At 45.9% G+C, this 16,993-nt stretch overlaps 1 protein-coding gene across 2 annotated transcripts in view; it reads left to right on the plus strand.

Moving 5' to 3' along the window:
* Nucleotides 1–16,993, plus strand: part of NFATC2 (nuclear factor of activated T cells 2) — a 143,224-nt gene that overhangs the window by 12,510 nt on the left and 113,721 nt on the right. For both annotated transcript variants that reach the window (XM_066235758.1, XM_066235757.1), the window contains exons 2-3: nucleotides 8,875–9,883; nucleotides 14,241–14,412. In XM_066235758.1, the coding sequence (XP_066091855.1) occupies nucleotides 8,875–9,883; nucleotides 14,241–14,412 (1,181 nt within the window). The remainder of the gene's footprint in view (nucleotides 1–8,874; nucleotides 9,884–14,240; nucleotides 14,413–16,993) is intronic.

A 16,993-nucleotide genomic window follows, 5' to 3' on the forward strand; every position in this document is an offset into this window, starting at 1 on the left:
AGAGCAGTTTCTATTCCTGGGGTACCTCATTTCTCTGTGTTGGAGTTAAGGTGTAATCATCAGGGAAATAGCCCCTTTTAGGAGAAGCAAGGTAGAGTAATGGTTTTGGGGGTTAGAGAAGAACCAGCTGTTTGAGATTGAATACTAGCTCAGTCTCAGAAGCTGTGTGACCTTGGATAAATGAGTTACCTTCTCTGATCCTCATTTTTCCCACTTGTAAAATGAGAAAACCATTATCACCTGCTTCATAGAGTTCTTGTGAGACAAACATGTTAAATGCATACTGTGGTTCTTGGTATGAAGTAAATGGTATGGATGTGTTAGCTATTACCAGTTTTGTTATTGCAAGTAGCTCACTGGGTCATTAACACTTTAGTAAGATTTAGTTGACCAGCTCCCTGGTAGCCCAGGAAAAAAGAGTACAAAGCATGGAATGGAGGTGATGTTGGAAGCATTCATTCTTTACTCTCTCTCTGTCTCTCTCCCCCCCCCCCCATATATTTTTTTTTACAGAGACAGAAAGAGTCTGAGAGAGGGACATATAGGGACAGACAGACAGGAAAGGAGAGAGATAAAAAGCATCAGTTCTTCGTTGCAGCTCCTTAGTTGTTCATTGACTGTGTTCTCATATGTGCCTTGACTCGGGGGCTACAACAGAGCGAGTGACCCCTTGCTCAAGCCAGTGACCTTGGGCTCAAAGCCAGCGAACCTTTGGGCTCAAGCCAGTGACCCTGCACTCAAGCTGGTGAGCCCGTGCTCAAGCCAGCGACCTCTGGGTTTCAAACCTGGGTCCTCCATGTCCCAGTCAGACACTCTATCCACTGTGCCACCACAGTTTTTTTTTTTTTTTTGTATTTTTCTGAAGCTGGAAATGGGGAGAGACAGTCAGACAGACTCCCGCATGTGCCTGACTGGGATCCACCCGGCACGCCCACCAGGGGTGACGCTCTGCCCACCAAGGGGCAATGCTCTGCCCCTCCGGGGCGTCGCTCCACGGAGACCAGAGCCACTCTAGCGCCTGGGGCAGAGGCCAAGGAACCATCCCCAGCGCCCGGGCCATCTTTGCTCCAATGGAGCCTCGGCTTCGGGAGTGGAAGAGAGAGACAGAGAGGAAGGAGGGGGGGGGGGCGTGGAGAAGCAAATGGGTGCTTCTCCTATGTGCCCTGGTCGAGAATCGAACCCGGGTCCCCTGCACGCCAGGCTGATGCTCTACCGCTGAGCCAACCAGCCAGGGCCCCACCACAGTTTTTTGAAGGCTAGCAGAATCTGTGCTGAAAAGAATTCCCAAAGTGTTGATGAGCCTCTTTTATTTTTATAAAAATTTCTTCCCTTTTAAAAAATGCTTTTAAAGGCATTGGAGGCTAGTGTGTGTCGCATTGTCAGGTTGTAAAATAAAGCAAAGAGAGCAGAGAAAGGGTAGAATTTTAACATGAAAGGTTGTTCTTTCCGTAATAATAATATACCAATAGGCTCCATTTATTGAGTGCTTATTCAGTGTGTCTCAGGGCTTTATGTGGATCAGGTGAACTGTCAGGTTGGTATTGTCACCGAACCTATCACCTTGTTATATGTGAGGACTCAGAGGTCCCCCAGGTTACAGAGCTGGGTGGTGAGATGGTAGAGCTGGAGTCCCCTAACACTGTGTGTTGACCGGGACCTGGGTCTCAGTGTAGACGCCTTGCTGAGATGGGGCTGCAGTGGCCTGCCCAGCCGTCCTGTCCTGCAGTTTCGGAGGGTTGGCCAGAGGTCTCCTCAAACCTTCACAGGGCCTAGATGTTGGGTGAGCACCTGGGAACCTGATGAGAGGGAGGGTGATGGTCACTGGGACTTCCAGATGCCTGCCACAGAAACGAGTTACCTGCTGGGGCTGACAGTGAGCCCACGTCTCAGCTCTGAATCATTTCAGGTCTGAAGGCATGACTCACGGGTTGATGCTTCCAACAGGGTGGGCCTCTGTGGCGTGCAGCCCTGATGAGGTGCCGGGCTGTAAGGCCCAGGGCCGTGGGCCTCAGCTGGGGGCCATTCTGCCACGCAGGAGACATTTGGCAATGCCTGGAGTTGTTTTTTCTTTTTTTGGTTGTCACAACTGGGAAGGGGATGGCGGTGCTACTGCTTCTAAACATCCTCCAGCTTCCACAACTAAGAATTGTCTGGTTCCAAATGTCAAGAGTTCTGAGGCTGAGAATCCCTGGCCTGGTGGTTGAGGATGCTCTCAGATCTGCCTAGGTTTAAGTTGTGGGACTTCAGGCAAGTTAATTCACCTCTCTATGCCTGTGTCCTCATCTGTAAAAGGGGAATAAACCGTGCTTACCTCATAGACTGTTGTGAGAATTTAATAATTCACTACATGAATGTGTTTACAACAGTGTCTGGCACTTAAGTCCTCAAAATGTTAGCTGCTTTTTATTTTTATTTACTTTTTATTTTTCTGAAGTGAGAAGTGGGGAGACAGAGAGACAGACTCCTACATGTGCCTTACTGGGACCTACCCAGCATGCCCACCAGGAGGTGATGTTCTGCCCATCTGTGGCATTGCTCCATTGCAACTGGAGCCATTCTAGTACCTGAGGTGGAGGCCATGGAGCCATCCTCAGTGCCCTGGGCCAACTTTGCTCCAATGGAGACTTGGCTGCAGGAAGGGAAGAGAGAGATAAAGAGAAAAGAGAGGGGGAAGGGTGGAGAAGCAGATGGGCATTTCTCCTGTGTGCCCTGGCTGGGATCAAACCCAGGACTTCACATGCCAGGCCGATGCTCTACCACTGAGCCAACGGTTACTTTTATTTTATTTTTTTTACAGGGACAGAGAGAGAGTCAGAGAGAGGGATAGATAGGGACAGCCAGGCAGGAATGGAGAGAGATGAGAAGCATCATCAGTTTTTCATTGCGACACCTTAGTTGTTCATTGATTGCTTTCTCATATGTTGCTTGACCGCGGGCCTTCAGCAGACCGAGTAACCCCTTGCTTGAGCCAGCGACCTTGGGTCCAAGCTGGTGAGCTTTATGCTCAAGCCAGATGAGCCCACGCTCAAGCTGGCGACCTCAGGGTCTTGAACCTGGGTCCTCCGCATCCCAGTCTCACACACTATCCACTGCGCCACCGCCTGATTAGGCGGTGTTAGCTACTTTTTAAAAAAACATCATCATCATCATCGTTATTATTAATCCCTATCTACCTTCAAAAAGCTCAATCCGGTGGGGAGATAGACAAATAAATCTATAATCCATAGATTTCACCAGAATTAAGATGGCTCTCTGGATTCTAGGAACACAAAAGAATTGCTGATTGATCCAACTTGGAAAATCAGAGAGGGCCTTCAGGTGGAGGTGGCTGAAGTGGACTTTTGATGGACAAAGAGTGACTTGCTAGGCTAAGTGAGGAGAGGAGGTATGGAAGGGAGTTCTGGGCAAGGGGAATAGCAGGTACAAAGGCGTGGAGGCACAGAGGACCTAGAGCAGTAACCTTTGAACTGCCCATCACTGCTTCTACTTTCTTCCTCTTTGAATACTGATATCTCCAGTGCGGGCCAGGGACCTCCCCTGGTAGGTGAGATGGTTTCATGTGGTCTACTGTTGAGGACCTTGTGTGTAATGAGAGCCATCTCCTCCTTGGACTGCGAGACTCAGTTGAGTGCTCCTGTGTCTTCAGTGCCTTTCTCTTGAATACTTGCCATTCCCTCCTACCAGCTCCAGCTTTAAAGAATGGTGGGTGTTCTGGGGTGGCGGAAATGTCCTACATCTTGATTGTTGGGATGGTTACAAGGCCGTATAACATTTGGCAAAGCTCATCGAACTCTACCCTCTAAATCTGTATGTGTAAGTTATACCTCAATAGAAACCGAGCATCGAAGGGGGAAGAAGCGGGCCTCAGGCTCAAAGCCTTTGGCTGGCCATAGCTTCTCGCTCGAATTTAGGAACTTTTATTTTTATTGTATTTTTACCCTACCTTCTATTTATGGAGGTGACACTGATTTTCCATTTGTGGTCATGGTATAAAGTTTCCCCTTTAACCAAAAAAAGAGAAACAACAACAATAAAGTAGTATGTGAGTGGATTTAAATAGCAATATTAAGTAAATAATATTTACCGGTGGTACATTATAGCTATAGCAAAGATCATGCAAGTGGCCAGAAAAGCAAAATCTTGGGCCACTTTTCTGGGAAAACGTGGTGATTCTGAGATGAAATTAACTTCACCCAGTGCTGTGTGCGCACCGTGGGGACTGAGGGGAGCTGTCTGCAAGGCAGGCGGCTGTGTAAGTTGGAACAGCGAAGGACCCTAGCTACTTAAATGCTTTAGCGATGAGCCATCTGTCTGTGAGACTTACTGTCAAGCATCCAAGGGACTGAAAAGTCAGTGGTTGTAAACTACCTTCGTTTTTCCTGCTTGCTGTTCAACTTTCAAACTCTTGGGGAAGGAGACGAAAAGAGAAAGAAACTCTGGTGCTTGGATTCATTAAAACCCGTGTAAACGCTTTCGGTGCTTTTGCTCAGCCAAGCTGCCTTTCCGTTCTAACTGCTGCCAGGGAGTGGGAGTGGTGTGCGTTCGCCGGGCTGCGTTCTGTGACTTCACGTCAGCCCTGGCAGGGTGTTTCTGATAAGAGGCAATGCAGCTTTTCTGATAAGGCTAGAATTTTTGCTAGGAGACCTTTTTTTGTGTTTTGTTTCGCTGGTTCGCAGGGTAGTGGATGATCAGAATGCTGTTGTGGATTTGGCTTTAATCTCTTGGTAGATTCAAAGTCTGTGCTCTGTCACCTGCCAGGAAGGCATGTGTGTGTGTGTGTGTGTGTGTGTGTGTGTGTGTGTGTGTGTGCGCACGCATGCAGGTACAGGTTTCTATTGACCTGCAGTGTCACAAGACCTCAAAACCCTACAGATTCTAGCTAGAAAAATCAGAGAGTTTCACAGCCAGAAGCGACCAAGGAGACTGCTCCAAATCAACGCCTCGATGAGAAGGTGGAGACTTACAGTTAGTTGAGTGGGGGACTTCTCCAAAGTCACACAGCTAGTTAGTGGCAGAGGAAGACTAGCTCTTAATTTACTGTTTCCCAAACCAGGGTGTCCTTACCTGGGTGGTTATGTCACCACCACCTTTAAAATAAAATAAAAACCTGTTTCTTTGTGAACTATGTTTCTTTTCTGAAGGCAGTACAGACATCAGAGTCACTTTTCTGCCGGACCACTGCCCCCTCATAAGGTTCCCTCCCCAGAGGAAGTCACTGTTTCCTCTAACTTCCAGCAGCATTTTGTGTGAGTGCGTGCACTCATGCATGCATACTGGATGCATTTTGCTTTTCTCTTTTAGCACTATATCCTGTGGCCGTTTCATCTTCATGCAGATAGAACTTTTTCATGCCCTTCTGCAGCTGTGTTGTATCCCGCTCTATGAACGAATCGACTTTAACCCATCCCCATTTGACCGTCTTTTGGGATTACAGCACTAACTCATGTTAGGCACACTTCATTTTGCACATAGGAGACTTTATCAGCAGGATAAATGTCTAAAAGTGACATTGCTTGTTTCCAAAGATGTGTGTGTTTGGGGTTTTCAGAGATATTACCAAATTACCATCTTTGAGGTTATATCTTTCTACCTTTTGGTTTAGATATTAACATCTTTGAGCTGTAGTTTGAATATTTCTCATAGACTTTTTCAACTTGCTTTTTATTTACTTTTTCACCCACTCAATAAATAGTTTTTGTGGGCTTGCTTTGTGGCAGGCCCTGTCCATCTGCCAGGAATACAGTGGGGAGGGAGAGAGACCTCATGGAATTGACTGATTGGTGGGGGTAGGGCTGGAGGTTGGGGAAGAGGCTGACAATAAACAGGTAACCCCAGAATTACTTAACTGAAATTGTCAGAAGTAAATGGAACAGAGCAGGGAAGTATGAATGGGGTCTGATCTAGTCAAGGAAGTCAGGAAGCCTTCCCAAGTGTGAGATGCGTTACCTGGAAGAAATGAGTGACTTCAGTTATGTAGTGAAGGGGCCTGGGTATGGGTGGGGGAGGAGCAGTTGAGGTAGAGGGGACAGTAAGCAAAGGTCCTGAGGCAGAAAGGAGCTTGGTGCTTCTGCCCTGTTTCCCCGAAAATAAGACAGTGTCTTATATTAATTTTTTGCTCCTAAAGACACGCTAGGTCTTATTTTCAAGAGATGTCTTATTTTTCCATGAACAAGAATTCACATTTATTGTTGAACAACAACAACAAAAAATCAACATTTATTAATATATTGTAGTCATGTCATCACAAACAGCATAACCACCCAAACTCTGAATTCCATCAAAAATTTCTTGTGATGCTATTTCTATGTACAACAATCTACCCTGTTTCCCCCAAAATAAGACACTGTCTTATATTAATTTTTGCTCGTAAAGACACACTAGGTTTTATTTTCAGGGGAGGCCTTATATTTCTAAGCTTGAAAAAAATTGCACTACGTCTTATTTTGGGGGGGATGTCTTATTTTGGGGGAAACGGTATGAACAGAAAGATACCAGTTTGGCTGGAGTCCAGAGAGAGGTGAGGGTAGAGGGCCAGGTAAGGCTCCACCAGGCTGGCCTCGTTGAGGTTAATTTTACCCAAGAGTTTTGGGAAGCCATTTCTGGGCTCTCACCTGGGGTGGGGGCATCATCTGGATCCTATATGATCAGTTCAGCTAAACCAGACAGCATGTACTCCAGGATGGCCCAGAAAAGGCACCAAGGAGGTTGAGGATCACCTGTGCAACCAACCTACCCCCCCAAAACGGGCCAGTCACACAACTTTAGGAAGAGGTCCTATTTATGTCTGACAGGTCCTTGGACATGACTCTTTCATTTACTTATTTGCTTAGTCACTCAGCAAACATTTATGGACAGCCTACAAGTGCCTGTGCTAGGTGCTTGGCAAATAAAGTGGAGTGGTAAACGTGGTTCCAACCCTGGTGGAGTCAAGATTCTGGTACGGGGTCACAGACTTCTATAAAGGGCCAGATAGTAGATATTTTAGGCTTTGTGGGTCATATGGTCTCTGTTGCAGCTACCAACTCTGCTTTTGTAGTGCAGAAGCAAGCCATAGGCCATATATAAATAAGTAGGCATGGCTGTGCTGTATTCCAATAAAACTTTATTTATAAACACAATCTGTGGGCTGGATTTGGCTCAGGGGCTGTAGTTTGCCTGACTCCGGTTTAGTGGGGTGGAATTCCCCAAACATAACTATCTGATATGATGTGAGCTGGTAACAGGTGTCAATGGAGAAAAGATGACAGGGAAAAGGTGGATAAAGACACTGAGGTGGGGGTGAAGATGGTCTTTTTGATGGGCCAACCCAAGGAGGTGTTGTTGACTGAGCAGACACGTGAAGGACTTAAGGGAAGCAGCCAAGTAAAGATCTTGCGGGGAGGGTTTCCAGGCAGAGGGAAAAATGCACTCAAGAATTCGAAGGCAGACTCTGCTTGAAGAAAAGCAAAGGTGTCATCCAGGCTGTTGCTGAGTCAGGTTGGGGAAGAAGTAGGGAAAGTTGGGTGGGAGGAGCAAGACAGGCTGGGGCCACGGGGACAAATGTGTTAAGGACTTTAGATCACATCTAGAGTGTCAGGGAAAGCCTTTAAAGTGGATTTCACCAATGTATGTTTCAAAAGACTGCTGTGTAGAGAACAGACTATATGGGCAGGGGTAGAGGTGGGCAGGCTAGGGAAGAGGTAACCTCTCTGGTCCAGATGGGAGAGGATGGTGGCTTGGACCAGGGTGATTGTAAGGGAGAAGGGACGACACATGAATTTTGGTTTATAATTAACAGTAGAGCAGTCACGATTTACTGATGGGCTGGACATAAAGGTATGAAAGAGAGGAGTCAAGGCTGAATCAAGTGACGACAGAGAGCGGAGGGGCCTCTGTTGAGCTGGGGACGTTGAAAGAGGAGTGAGGAGGGGTGGCTGGAGTGGATAGCTAGTTCCCTCCCTCATTTCACTCTCCAGCCCTGGGTCCTTTCAAGGTAACAACAGTAGCCTGGGCTAGATGGCAACTATTAATGAAAACAATTAGGCCATTCTCCATCTACTGGTTTTGATCATTTGGGAGACTATACCCAGGGCCTTGCCTTGGGGGTAAGTGGTTTGTCTGCGGGGCTTTTAATCCTGCTAATTCTGTGTCTTAGAGTGAATCTCTTCCCTTCCCAGGGCCTCAGTTTTCTGACTGGTAAAATGGCATGAGTCAGGAGTCCTGGTTCTGAACTAAACTACTTCTTACACTCGAGCTGAACATCTGGGGTTTGATCCTAGAACCCCATGAGCTCCAGGCCTTTGTAGCCTCCCTCTGCATCCTGTGTCTATGTCAGACATAGAATAAAGAGGCGGGCCTAGATCTGGGTTTCTCAAACTGTGGGTCATGATCCCCTGGTGGGACAAGAAATCCTTCAAATGGGTTGTGAGCAGCATTTATACAAAGTAACCTCAAAAAGGAGGGAGGATAAGGGTATCACATGTTGCAGGGTAAGTAGTGTTTTGCAAAGCCTTTGTCTCAGTTGGGAGTGAAAATGGTGGGGTGAATTAGGTTGTGAAATCAAATGTATTTCTTCCAAGGGCCCCATTGAGACAAAGGTTAAAGTCTTTAGCGGGGCTGCTCATCCAGGCCTCAGGCTAATGCACCTGCCCTAAAACCTTTGGGCTTTGATCTCGCCCTTCAAGGAATCTGGGATGATGTGGCCTCCCTTTCCTTCTGGTGAGGGAAGGAGGTTCCAGCTTGGGGTTTGGCATGGTGGGGATTTAAAAAACAAACAGCAGCAGCAGCAGCAACAACAAAAATAGCAGGAGAGAAACCCAGCCTGTGATTGCTCTGCATTGCGAGTTCTGTTTTAGAGGCTTAAAAAGACCCCTTCCTCCCCCCTTCTCTTTCCAGAGGAACCGAATGCACATAAGGTCGCCAGCCCACACTCCGGACTTGCATACCCTGATGATGTCCTGGACTATGGCCTCAAGCCATACAGCCCACTCCCCAGTCTCTCTGGCGAGCCCCTGGGCCGATTCGGAGAGCCGGATAGGGTAGGGCCCCAGAACTTTCTCAGCCCGGCCAAGCCAGCGGGGGCCTCGGGCCTGAGCCCTCGGATCGAGATCACTCCATCCCACGAACTGATGCAGGCAGGGGGGCCCCTCCGCGTGAGAGACACTGGCCTCCTGGGGGAGCAGGCATCCCTGGCGGTGGCCGCCAGCCCGCGGTTCACCCTGCCCGTGCCCGGCTTCGAGGGCTACCGCGAGCCGCTTTGCTTGAGCCCCGCTAGCAGCGGCTCCTCTGCCAGCTTCATTTCCGACACCTTCTCCCCCTACACCTCGCCCTGCGTCTCGCCCAATAACGGCGGGCCCGACGACCTGTGTCCCCAGTTTCAAAACATCCCTGCTCATTATTCCCCCAGAACCTCGCCAATAATGTCACCTCGAACCAGCCTCGCTGAGGACAGCTGCCTGGGCCGCCACTCGCCAGTGCCCCGTCCGGCCTCGCGCTCCTCGTCTCCTGGTGCCAAGCGGAGGCATTCTTGTGCCGGGGCCTTGGTTGCCCCGCTGCCCGGAGCCTCACCCCAGCACTCTCGCAGCCCCTCGCCGCAGCCCCCGGACGACGGCGCCCCCGCTGGGTACCCCCCCACGGCCGGCTCTGCCGTCCTCATGGATGCCCTGAACAGCCTCGCCGCAGACTCGCCCTGTGGGATCCCCACCAAGATGTGGAAGAACAGCCCCGACCCGTCGCCGGTGTCTGCCGCCCCGTCCAAGGCCGGCCTGCCCCGCCACATCTACCCTGCGATGGAGTTCCTGGGGCCCTGCGAACAGGAGGAGAGGCGCAACTCCGCGCCCGAGTCCATCTTGCTGATGCCGCCCACTTGGCCCAAGCAGCTTGTGCCTGCTATTCCCATCTGCAGGTGAGTCCCGCTTTGTAAACGAACTATTCCACGATCTTAATGTTAAGAGGTTTTCTGGCTATGAGCATGCGGTTCAGCGTTGGCTAGACTGCATTTAAGTCCTGGCTCTCCATTTTCTGTGAGACCCGAGAAGGAAGTCAAATTCTCTGAGCCGTAGTAGATTACCCATCTGTAAAATGGGTATAGGTTTATGAGACTTGCTGAGTGGAGGTTATGAGGGTGCAAGTGATAGGGAGGTCACAGGAGGCACGTGATTGCTCATGAGGCACTTGGCTCTTCATTCAGTCATTCATTTAACAAGTATTTATCAAGGACCTACTATGTGCCAGGCACTGTTATAGGTGTCAGGGAGGCACTGGTAAACAAAATGGGCAGAAATGTCTGCCTTCATGGAACTGACATTTTCATATGCACAAAGTAAGTCTTGACACACACATTTTGCTATCTTATTATAAGAGCAATGCATGTTTTTGGAATCTGCTATGTGCCATAGGACTTTAATCAGTGATAAGGAAGCCATAAGAAATATGAGAGCCATAATCCTCAAGGAGCTTAAAATCTTGGCAAGCTGAAGAGATACAGATAGCAGCCTGCAGGCTTTGGGCTGTCTCAGGACTGGATTTGAGCCCTGGTACTGCCACTTACCGGCTGTATGATCATGGGTATCTCTGGTGCTACCATCCTGCCGGTGCCTGTCAGACATCACTAATCAACTGGAGCCATCTTTCTCATTGAGCACCTTTTTATGTCCTGCCCAGGACAGACATTGCTAATCGATCAGACTCTCATTTTATTGAACACCTTTTTGAGGCCATACCCAGGAAGCAGACATCCCTAATCAATCCGAACCTTCTTTCTGGATCTTGGTTCATTCCCCTTTGAGATGAGGATAATAGTAGTACTTATCTCATGGTGTGTTTGGTTTTTTTTTTTTTCTCAGGGATTAGGTGAAATAATATAAAACTCTTGGCATAGCCTGCACAAAGTAAGAGCTCAAAATGGTGTAGCTGTTATTGTCACAAGAGAATCTTCTTCTAGAGGAAGCACTTCGGTTGCTTCCTCACTGACAAGCCTTGAGCTAGGAGACTGAACTCCTGATAGCTTCAGAGTCCTGATAGTGAGAATAATAATCACCAATATTTAAGGATTCTTATGCCAGCCATAATTCTAAGTACTCTATATGTATTATTTAATTCTCACATAAGCTTGGTTTGGTATTATTTTTATTTTGGTGATAGGAAAAATGAGGCACACAGTGGTAGGAGCAGATATTATTCTATCTGTTGAGTTTGATGAAGAACCTGAAGCTAATATGCTATTCAAATTCTCCCAGTGGTTCTCAAAGTATTGTTTGATTTTAGCAACTGGAATTCCCCCCTCCCTTTTTGAAATAAAATGTTGAATACAGAAATAGATAACAGTAGAGAGAGTGTTTTGATTGATGTGGGGTTGAGAGTAGCCAAGCACCCTGTCCACTGGGCCAGACTTAACCCCACACCAGACCAAATGTACCATCCAAAGTTTCTAGTCTGACATTTCTTCCAAAGCAGGGTCTGAGAACCCTGCCATAGTAGGCCAATCAGTGTTCCTTAAGGAAAGGAGTTTCTGGGTTTAACAGAGTTAGAAAATGCCTTTGTGCAGGGGGCAGTCCCGGCTGTGGACAGACAGGCAATGATTTGGCCACAAAGTTATGAGTTCTGTGACTAAAGGTTCACAGAGTCACCCTAGGAAATGCTGATCAAGACCCACCCCTGGCATAGGTTGAGAAACAGGCTCAGAGAGGTGAAGTGACATGCCCATGATCACACAGCTAGTTAATGACCAAGTTGGAAATTAAGAGTCGAGGATTCCTGACTCCTCGTTCTTTCTGTTACAGATCAGTCTCCAAAACATGACGTATCTAATGATTGGGAAGAGGGAGGAACATTAATATAAACTATGGTTGTGATGCATTTATCTGAGACTTTATTGTTTATGTTTATGAAATCCTTTCTTCTCCATTCTGTGGTTTGATCTCAGAGGTTCTGATGTGTTAGAATCCTTTATTCCCAACCGAGTGTCAATCTGTACCAACCAATAAGAAATTCACAAGAATTTTCGATAAGATTGAGAGGATGGGGGCGTTCGTGAAGTCTCATGATAATGGGATAATATCTATCTCAAGGTGTGTGGACAACACAGCAGAGGGCTGGAATGCAAATGCAGAATTTCAGACTGGCCCCCGTGGTCTGATTCTTAATATTTTATTTTAGTTGTCAGACTTATTCCAGAACAAACAGAATTAGAATTTGAAACCTAGGGTATCCCACTGAATCTTCAACTCACTAAATTTTTTGATACTTCAAAAGACCCAGAGTTGAAGTGATTTTATTTTTATGAGCCTTATTTTGCAAACTGAAATTTTTTTTTTAACTTCCATAGATGGTGAGAGTAAGCCCTCACCATCTGCAACACCCACACGGCACCTTGTGGCATGTTGGCTGTAGGTGGAAGCTTGGAGGCATGTTGGCATGTAGCTAAGGTAGAAATAAAGGCGCGTTGGGCACACTAAAGCTTGACGGTAGAGGGGCATCAGGAGGCAGTGTGGTGGGAAGGAAGGAATGGAGATGTGCTTACCTAGTAAAGATATCATTTTAATCGGATTGTAAATTCAGGTAGGACTGTGACGCTGCTGCAGTTTATGGGGTGCCATCCTCTCCCATTCTCCCCTTGATAGCGCTTGGCTAGAGAAGGGATGGAATTCGTTTTGTTGCAAATGCTTAACTAAGTCAAGTTGATGTCAGCTTCTAGCAGTCTGGGCTTAGCGGGAAAGCATAGCCTATGATTAGATTAATGATTTCTGCCATATGTAAAAAATCAGAACATAGTGACAGAAATCCATGCATTTGCAACTTCAAAGCTACTTTGAACATACAGGGGTTCTTTGAAACAAAACTGCTCATTCATTCATCCACCTATCCATGCACCGCCACCCACCCACTGAATATTCACCGAGAACCTAGCAAATGTCAGGCATTGTTCATTCCATAAATGAGGCAATTTCTTGGACCTATGTAAGTAAATAGTAAGATAAAGAGGCAATATAGAGATGTGGATGGCGCATTGGACTGGGAGTCAGGAGACATAAGTTGGAGTCTTGGCTGTGTCACGTTCTGTGATCTTGAGGAAATGTCTTTGGGTTCTCTGAGGCTTTGAAAGAATGAGTGGTTTCTAGAGAGATCGTCAAGACCTCAGTCAACTCTTAAATGACGTAATTCTAACCATATATCAAGTGCCTGTTGTATATGCTAAATAGCATTGAGATTCTGTGATAAAATGAAACTTAATGACATGCTTTCAAAGATCTTACAACCTCAGACATAAAGGCATGTATATACAATATTGTAACTGACTGATCATCTATAGGAAATAACTGTTTATTTGAAATATACAATATGTACAGGAAAAAATTATAGCTAATAATTTTGGAGCACTTATTGTGCAAAGCTCTTTATATAAACTCAGTATCCGCATTTCACAGTTGAGGAAATGAAGGCCTAGGGAAGTAGAAGCATTTGCTCCAAGTCATACAGGTAGTTAGAAGGGGTGCTGGGGCTTAAACTTGGGTGTGTAACTCCAGTCATGCTCTTGACCTTGACTCTTCATTTAATATCAGTGTGTGACACAGTGTGAGTGGTTTGGCTCATCCAAAACCAGATACCTCTCTGTGGTTGGATGTTCTACATTTGACATGACACATAATAACTGTGAACGGAAGAACGGAAGTGTCTGCTCTCTGAAATTGACTTTTAATTGAGATCATCATGCGTAGAAACAAGAGCTGAACCAAACTCTCAGATGCCTAGCCCTACGCCATTTGTTAGGTGGTTAGAGGAGGCTGAGGATAAGAAAGTGAAGTTACTTGCCTAAAGTCAGATGGCAGGTCGGTGACACGGGTGGGACCCCTGCTCTTCACTCTAGCGTTCCTTCTTCCACACTCCCCTGGAAAAGGAAAACATCCTCGCTGAGGGTTTTATTTCAGAGGTGGAAGATGACACTCTTTAAAATTCTCAGAGAAAAAGAAGGCATAGCAATTAGAAACATGCTAGAACTAACATGCAATGAAATTAGCCTCATGAATTGAAAGCTCATTCACACTGGCTTCATTAAGGTGGATGACAAAGCAAAGAAAAAGATCTCCACCTTGTGAAGAACCCTGCTTCTCAGGTCTGAGAAATATGTACCTCCTCAACAGCCTGCCTTTTATTTATATGCCCACCGGACAATGCTTTTCAGAAAAGGGGCCATTTATATTTATTATACAGATTGACTGATTCTGATGTATTGCGCATATGACTGATTCTGTTTCCTCCTTCAGTATCCCAGTGACTGCATCCCTCCCTCCACTTGAGTGGCCACTCTCCCACCAGTCAGGCTCCTATGAGCTGCGGATCGAGGTGCAGCCCAAGCCACACCACCGGGCCCACTATGAGACAGAAGGCAGCCGAGGGGCCGTCAAAGCTCCAACTGGTGGTCACCCTGTGGTTCAGGTATGGACTTAGATTCTTCTTAGGTTGTGTTCCTCATTTGTCACTAGGTGATTTACTTCTGCTCTGCCACTGCCTGTTGCCTGTGAGGTTGAAGCATGTGACTCAGCCTCTTACTCCCCTGAGGGATGGGAAATTTTGAGATCAAATGAGTATCTGAAGCGAATCCAGCCGTGAAGGAGCCTGAGGAGAAAGATTTCTGAGAGAAATGGCTCGAAAGGATGGAAATAATATCCATGCTCAAGCTACTTCTTCTCTTCTCTTTCTGACTGAGAAACTGCGAGTTCTGCAGATGTTTGTGTATTGACAGAAGGTTTCTGAAGCCCTCATATGGTGTTTATATTCAGATGAAAGTCTATAGAGGAAAATCAATAGACTCTTGTAAAATATAGGAAAGTAGGAACAAATTAAAACTACACATAATCAAACCGCCTAAAATAACTATTATTAACATTTTGACGTATTTCCTGTTGCCCTTTTTCTATTCACCAAATGGCAGTATCTATAACTGTGTACATTTACATACTTGATGTTGTAGTAGTTTGTACTCCGATTTTTTTCACTCTACATTATGCCATGAGCATTTCCTCCTGTTTTTTTCTTAATAGTTATCTTTTATGTCGGTGGCCTTTAATTCAATCTCAGATTTTTTTTTCTCAAAATAAGAAAAGAAGTGTTCCTTTTTCTCCAAAATAATTAGAGTTGAAATATTCTTAATTATATAGTCTGGTTAACTAGCAACTTGCTGACCAGTGCCCACCAACCAACTCAACAGATCTTCAATACATTTAAATTAATTTAACTTTTTTTTTGTATTTGCCTTAAAGTATATGTATTATAATGGTAATAATTTTATGGTAAAAATCTGATGCACTATACATCAGAACTCTCTAAAGTAGTTGTTAACCATACAGATCTTGAGTATCCCCTGAAACTGCTTAATTAGAAGCTATATGACATGAGTGAAGCTCAGAAAACAAACAACAAAAACCCCCAAACCCCCAAATCTAGGCACTTTGGCTGTGTACACCTAGTTAAGAATTTTTGTGGTAATATTAGGAACTTTTAAATCCTGGCAATTGCTTTTTCCAAATCTGACATCATAGCCATCTTGGGATCCGTTTCTATTCCTTGTTCCTTTTCCTTGACTATGAGTCACATTTTCCTCTTTCTTTGCATGTCTAGTAATTGTTGACTGTATTCTGACATTGTGATAATCCATGCTAGACATGTAGAGACTCTGGATTCTGTTATCTTCCTCTAAAGGCCTATCTGTTTTAGGATGGGAACCTCTTGGCTTGGAGGAGGGTATTAGCCCTTTGAGTAGTGAGTTTTTTCATGCTTGCTGACCCCCAGGACTGAGTTCTTTTTTTTAAAAAAAAAAAGAAATTAGTTCCAGTTCTATTAACTTAAAATCATGTTTGTTTCATAACCAATTTATGGAAACAAGAAGAGCATACATTTGCCCTTTTTTTTTTTTACGGAGGCAGAGATAGACAGGGACAGACAGATAGGAATGGAGAGAGATGAGAAGCATCAATCATCAGTTTCTCGTTGCGCTTTGCGACTTCTTAGTTGTTCATTGATTGCTTTCTCACATGTGCCTTGACTGCGGGCCTTCAGCAGACCGAGTAACCCCCTGGTGGAGCCAGCGACCTTGGGTCCAAGCTGGTGAGCTCTTTGCTCAAGCCAGATGAGCCCGCGCTCAAGCTGGCGACCTCGGGGTCTCGAACCTGGGTTTCCGCATCCCAGTCTGACGCTCTATCCACTGTGCCACCACCTGGTCAGGCACATTTGCCTTTTTTAAATGTTGCCTTACACATTTTAAAAATAAATCGATCATACTCTGGCTGGTCAGGAGGCACGAGGATGTACATGAATGTTCGTACTACTCAAAGGGTTAGTTTATGTATTGGAGTCAAAGCCTTTGGTAGTAGTAAAGAAACTCATTCAAAGCAGATTAGAAAAGGGGGTTGTATGAGGAAGCTATTGGGTTATTGCATAAAACCAGGCCAGTAGCTTTCAACTCAAGAAAAACCCAGACCTGGGAAGTCACTGTCCTCATCTTTCTTCTTTGCTCAGTTGTTGGGCACCTACTTTTTGTTATATATTGTACTTGATACTGAAAAATACAGTGAAGAATAAAACAGAAGTTATGATCTCTTTCATCATGGAGCTCATGTTCTAGGGGGAGTCATTGCCTAATCACACAAATGATAAAATTACAAATTGTAGCAAGTGGCATGAAGGAAAAGTGCATGGGGCTCTGGGTGGAGGAGTCAGTGTAGATGGGAAGAACATTTGTTAAGATTTCCCTGAGGAAGAAGCTAGAGCTGCGGGCGCATAGGGGAACAGCATGTGCAAATGCCTGGGGGCAGAAGGAAGAAGAAGGAACCACGACAGGGGACCTTAAGGAAGCCAAGGTAACTGGAGTGTGAGTGGCCAAAGGGAGACTGGTGAGAGGCAGAAAGGGGCCAGAGCAGGCAGGGCCTGGATAAGCCATGGGGAAGAGTTTGGCCTTTATCCTGAGATATGAAAATTAGGAAAGAAACATGAGCTGATTTAGACTTTGATAAGACTCCCC

This window comes from Saccopteryx bilineata, chromosome 6 (assembly GCF_036850765.1).
Source record: "Saccopteryx bilineata isolate mSacBil1 chromosome 6, mSacBil1_pri_phased_curated, whole genome shotgun sequence".
Classification (NCBI taxonomy): Eukaryota; Metazoa; Chordata; class Mammalia; order Chiroptera; family Emballonuridae; genus Saccopteryx; species Saccopteryx bilineata.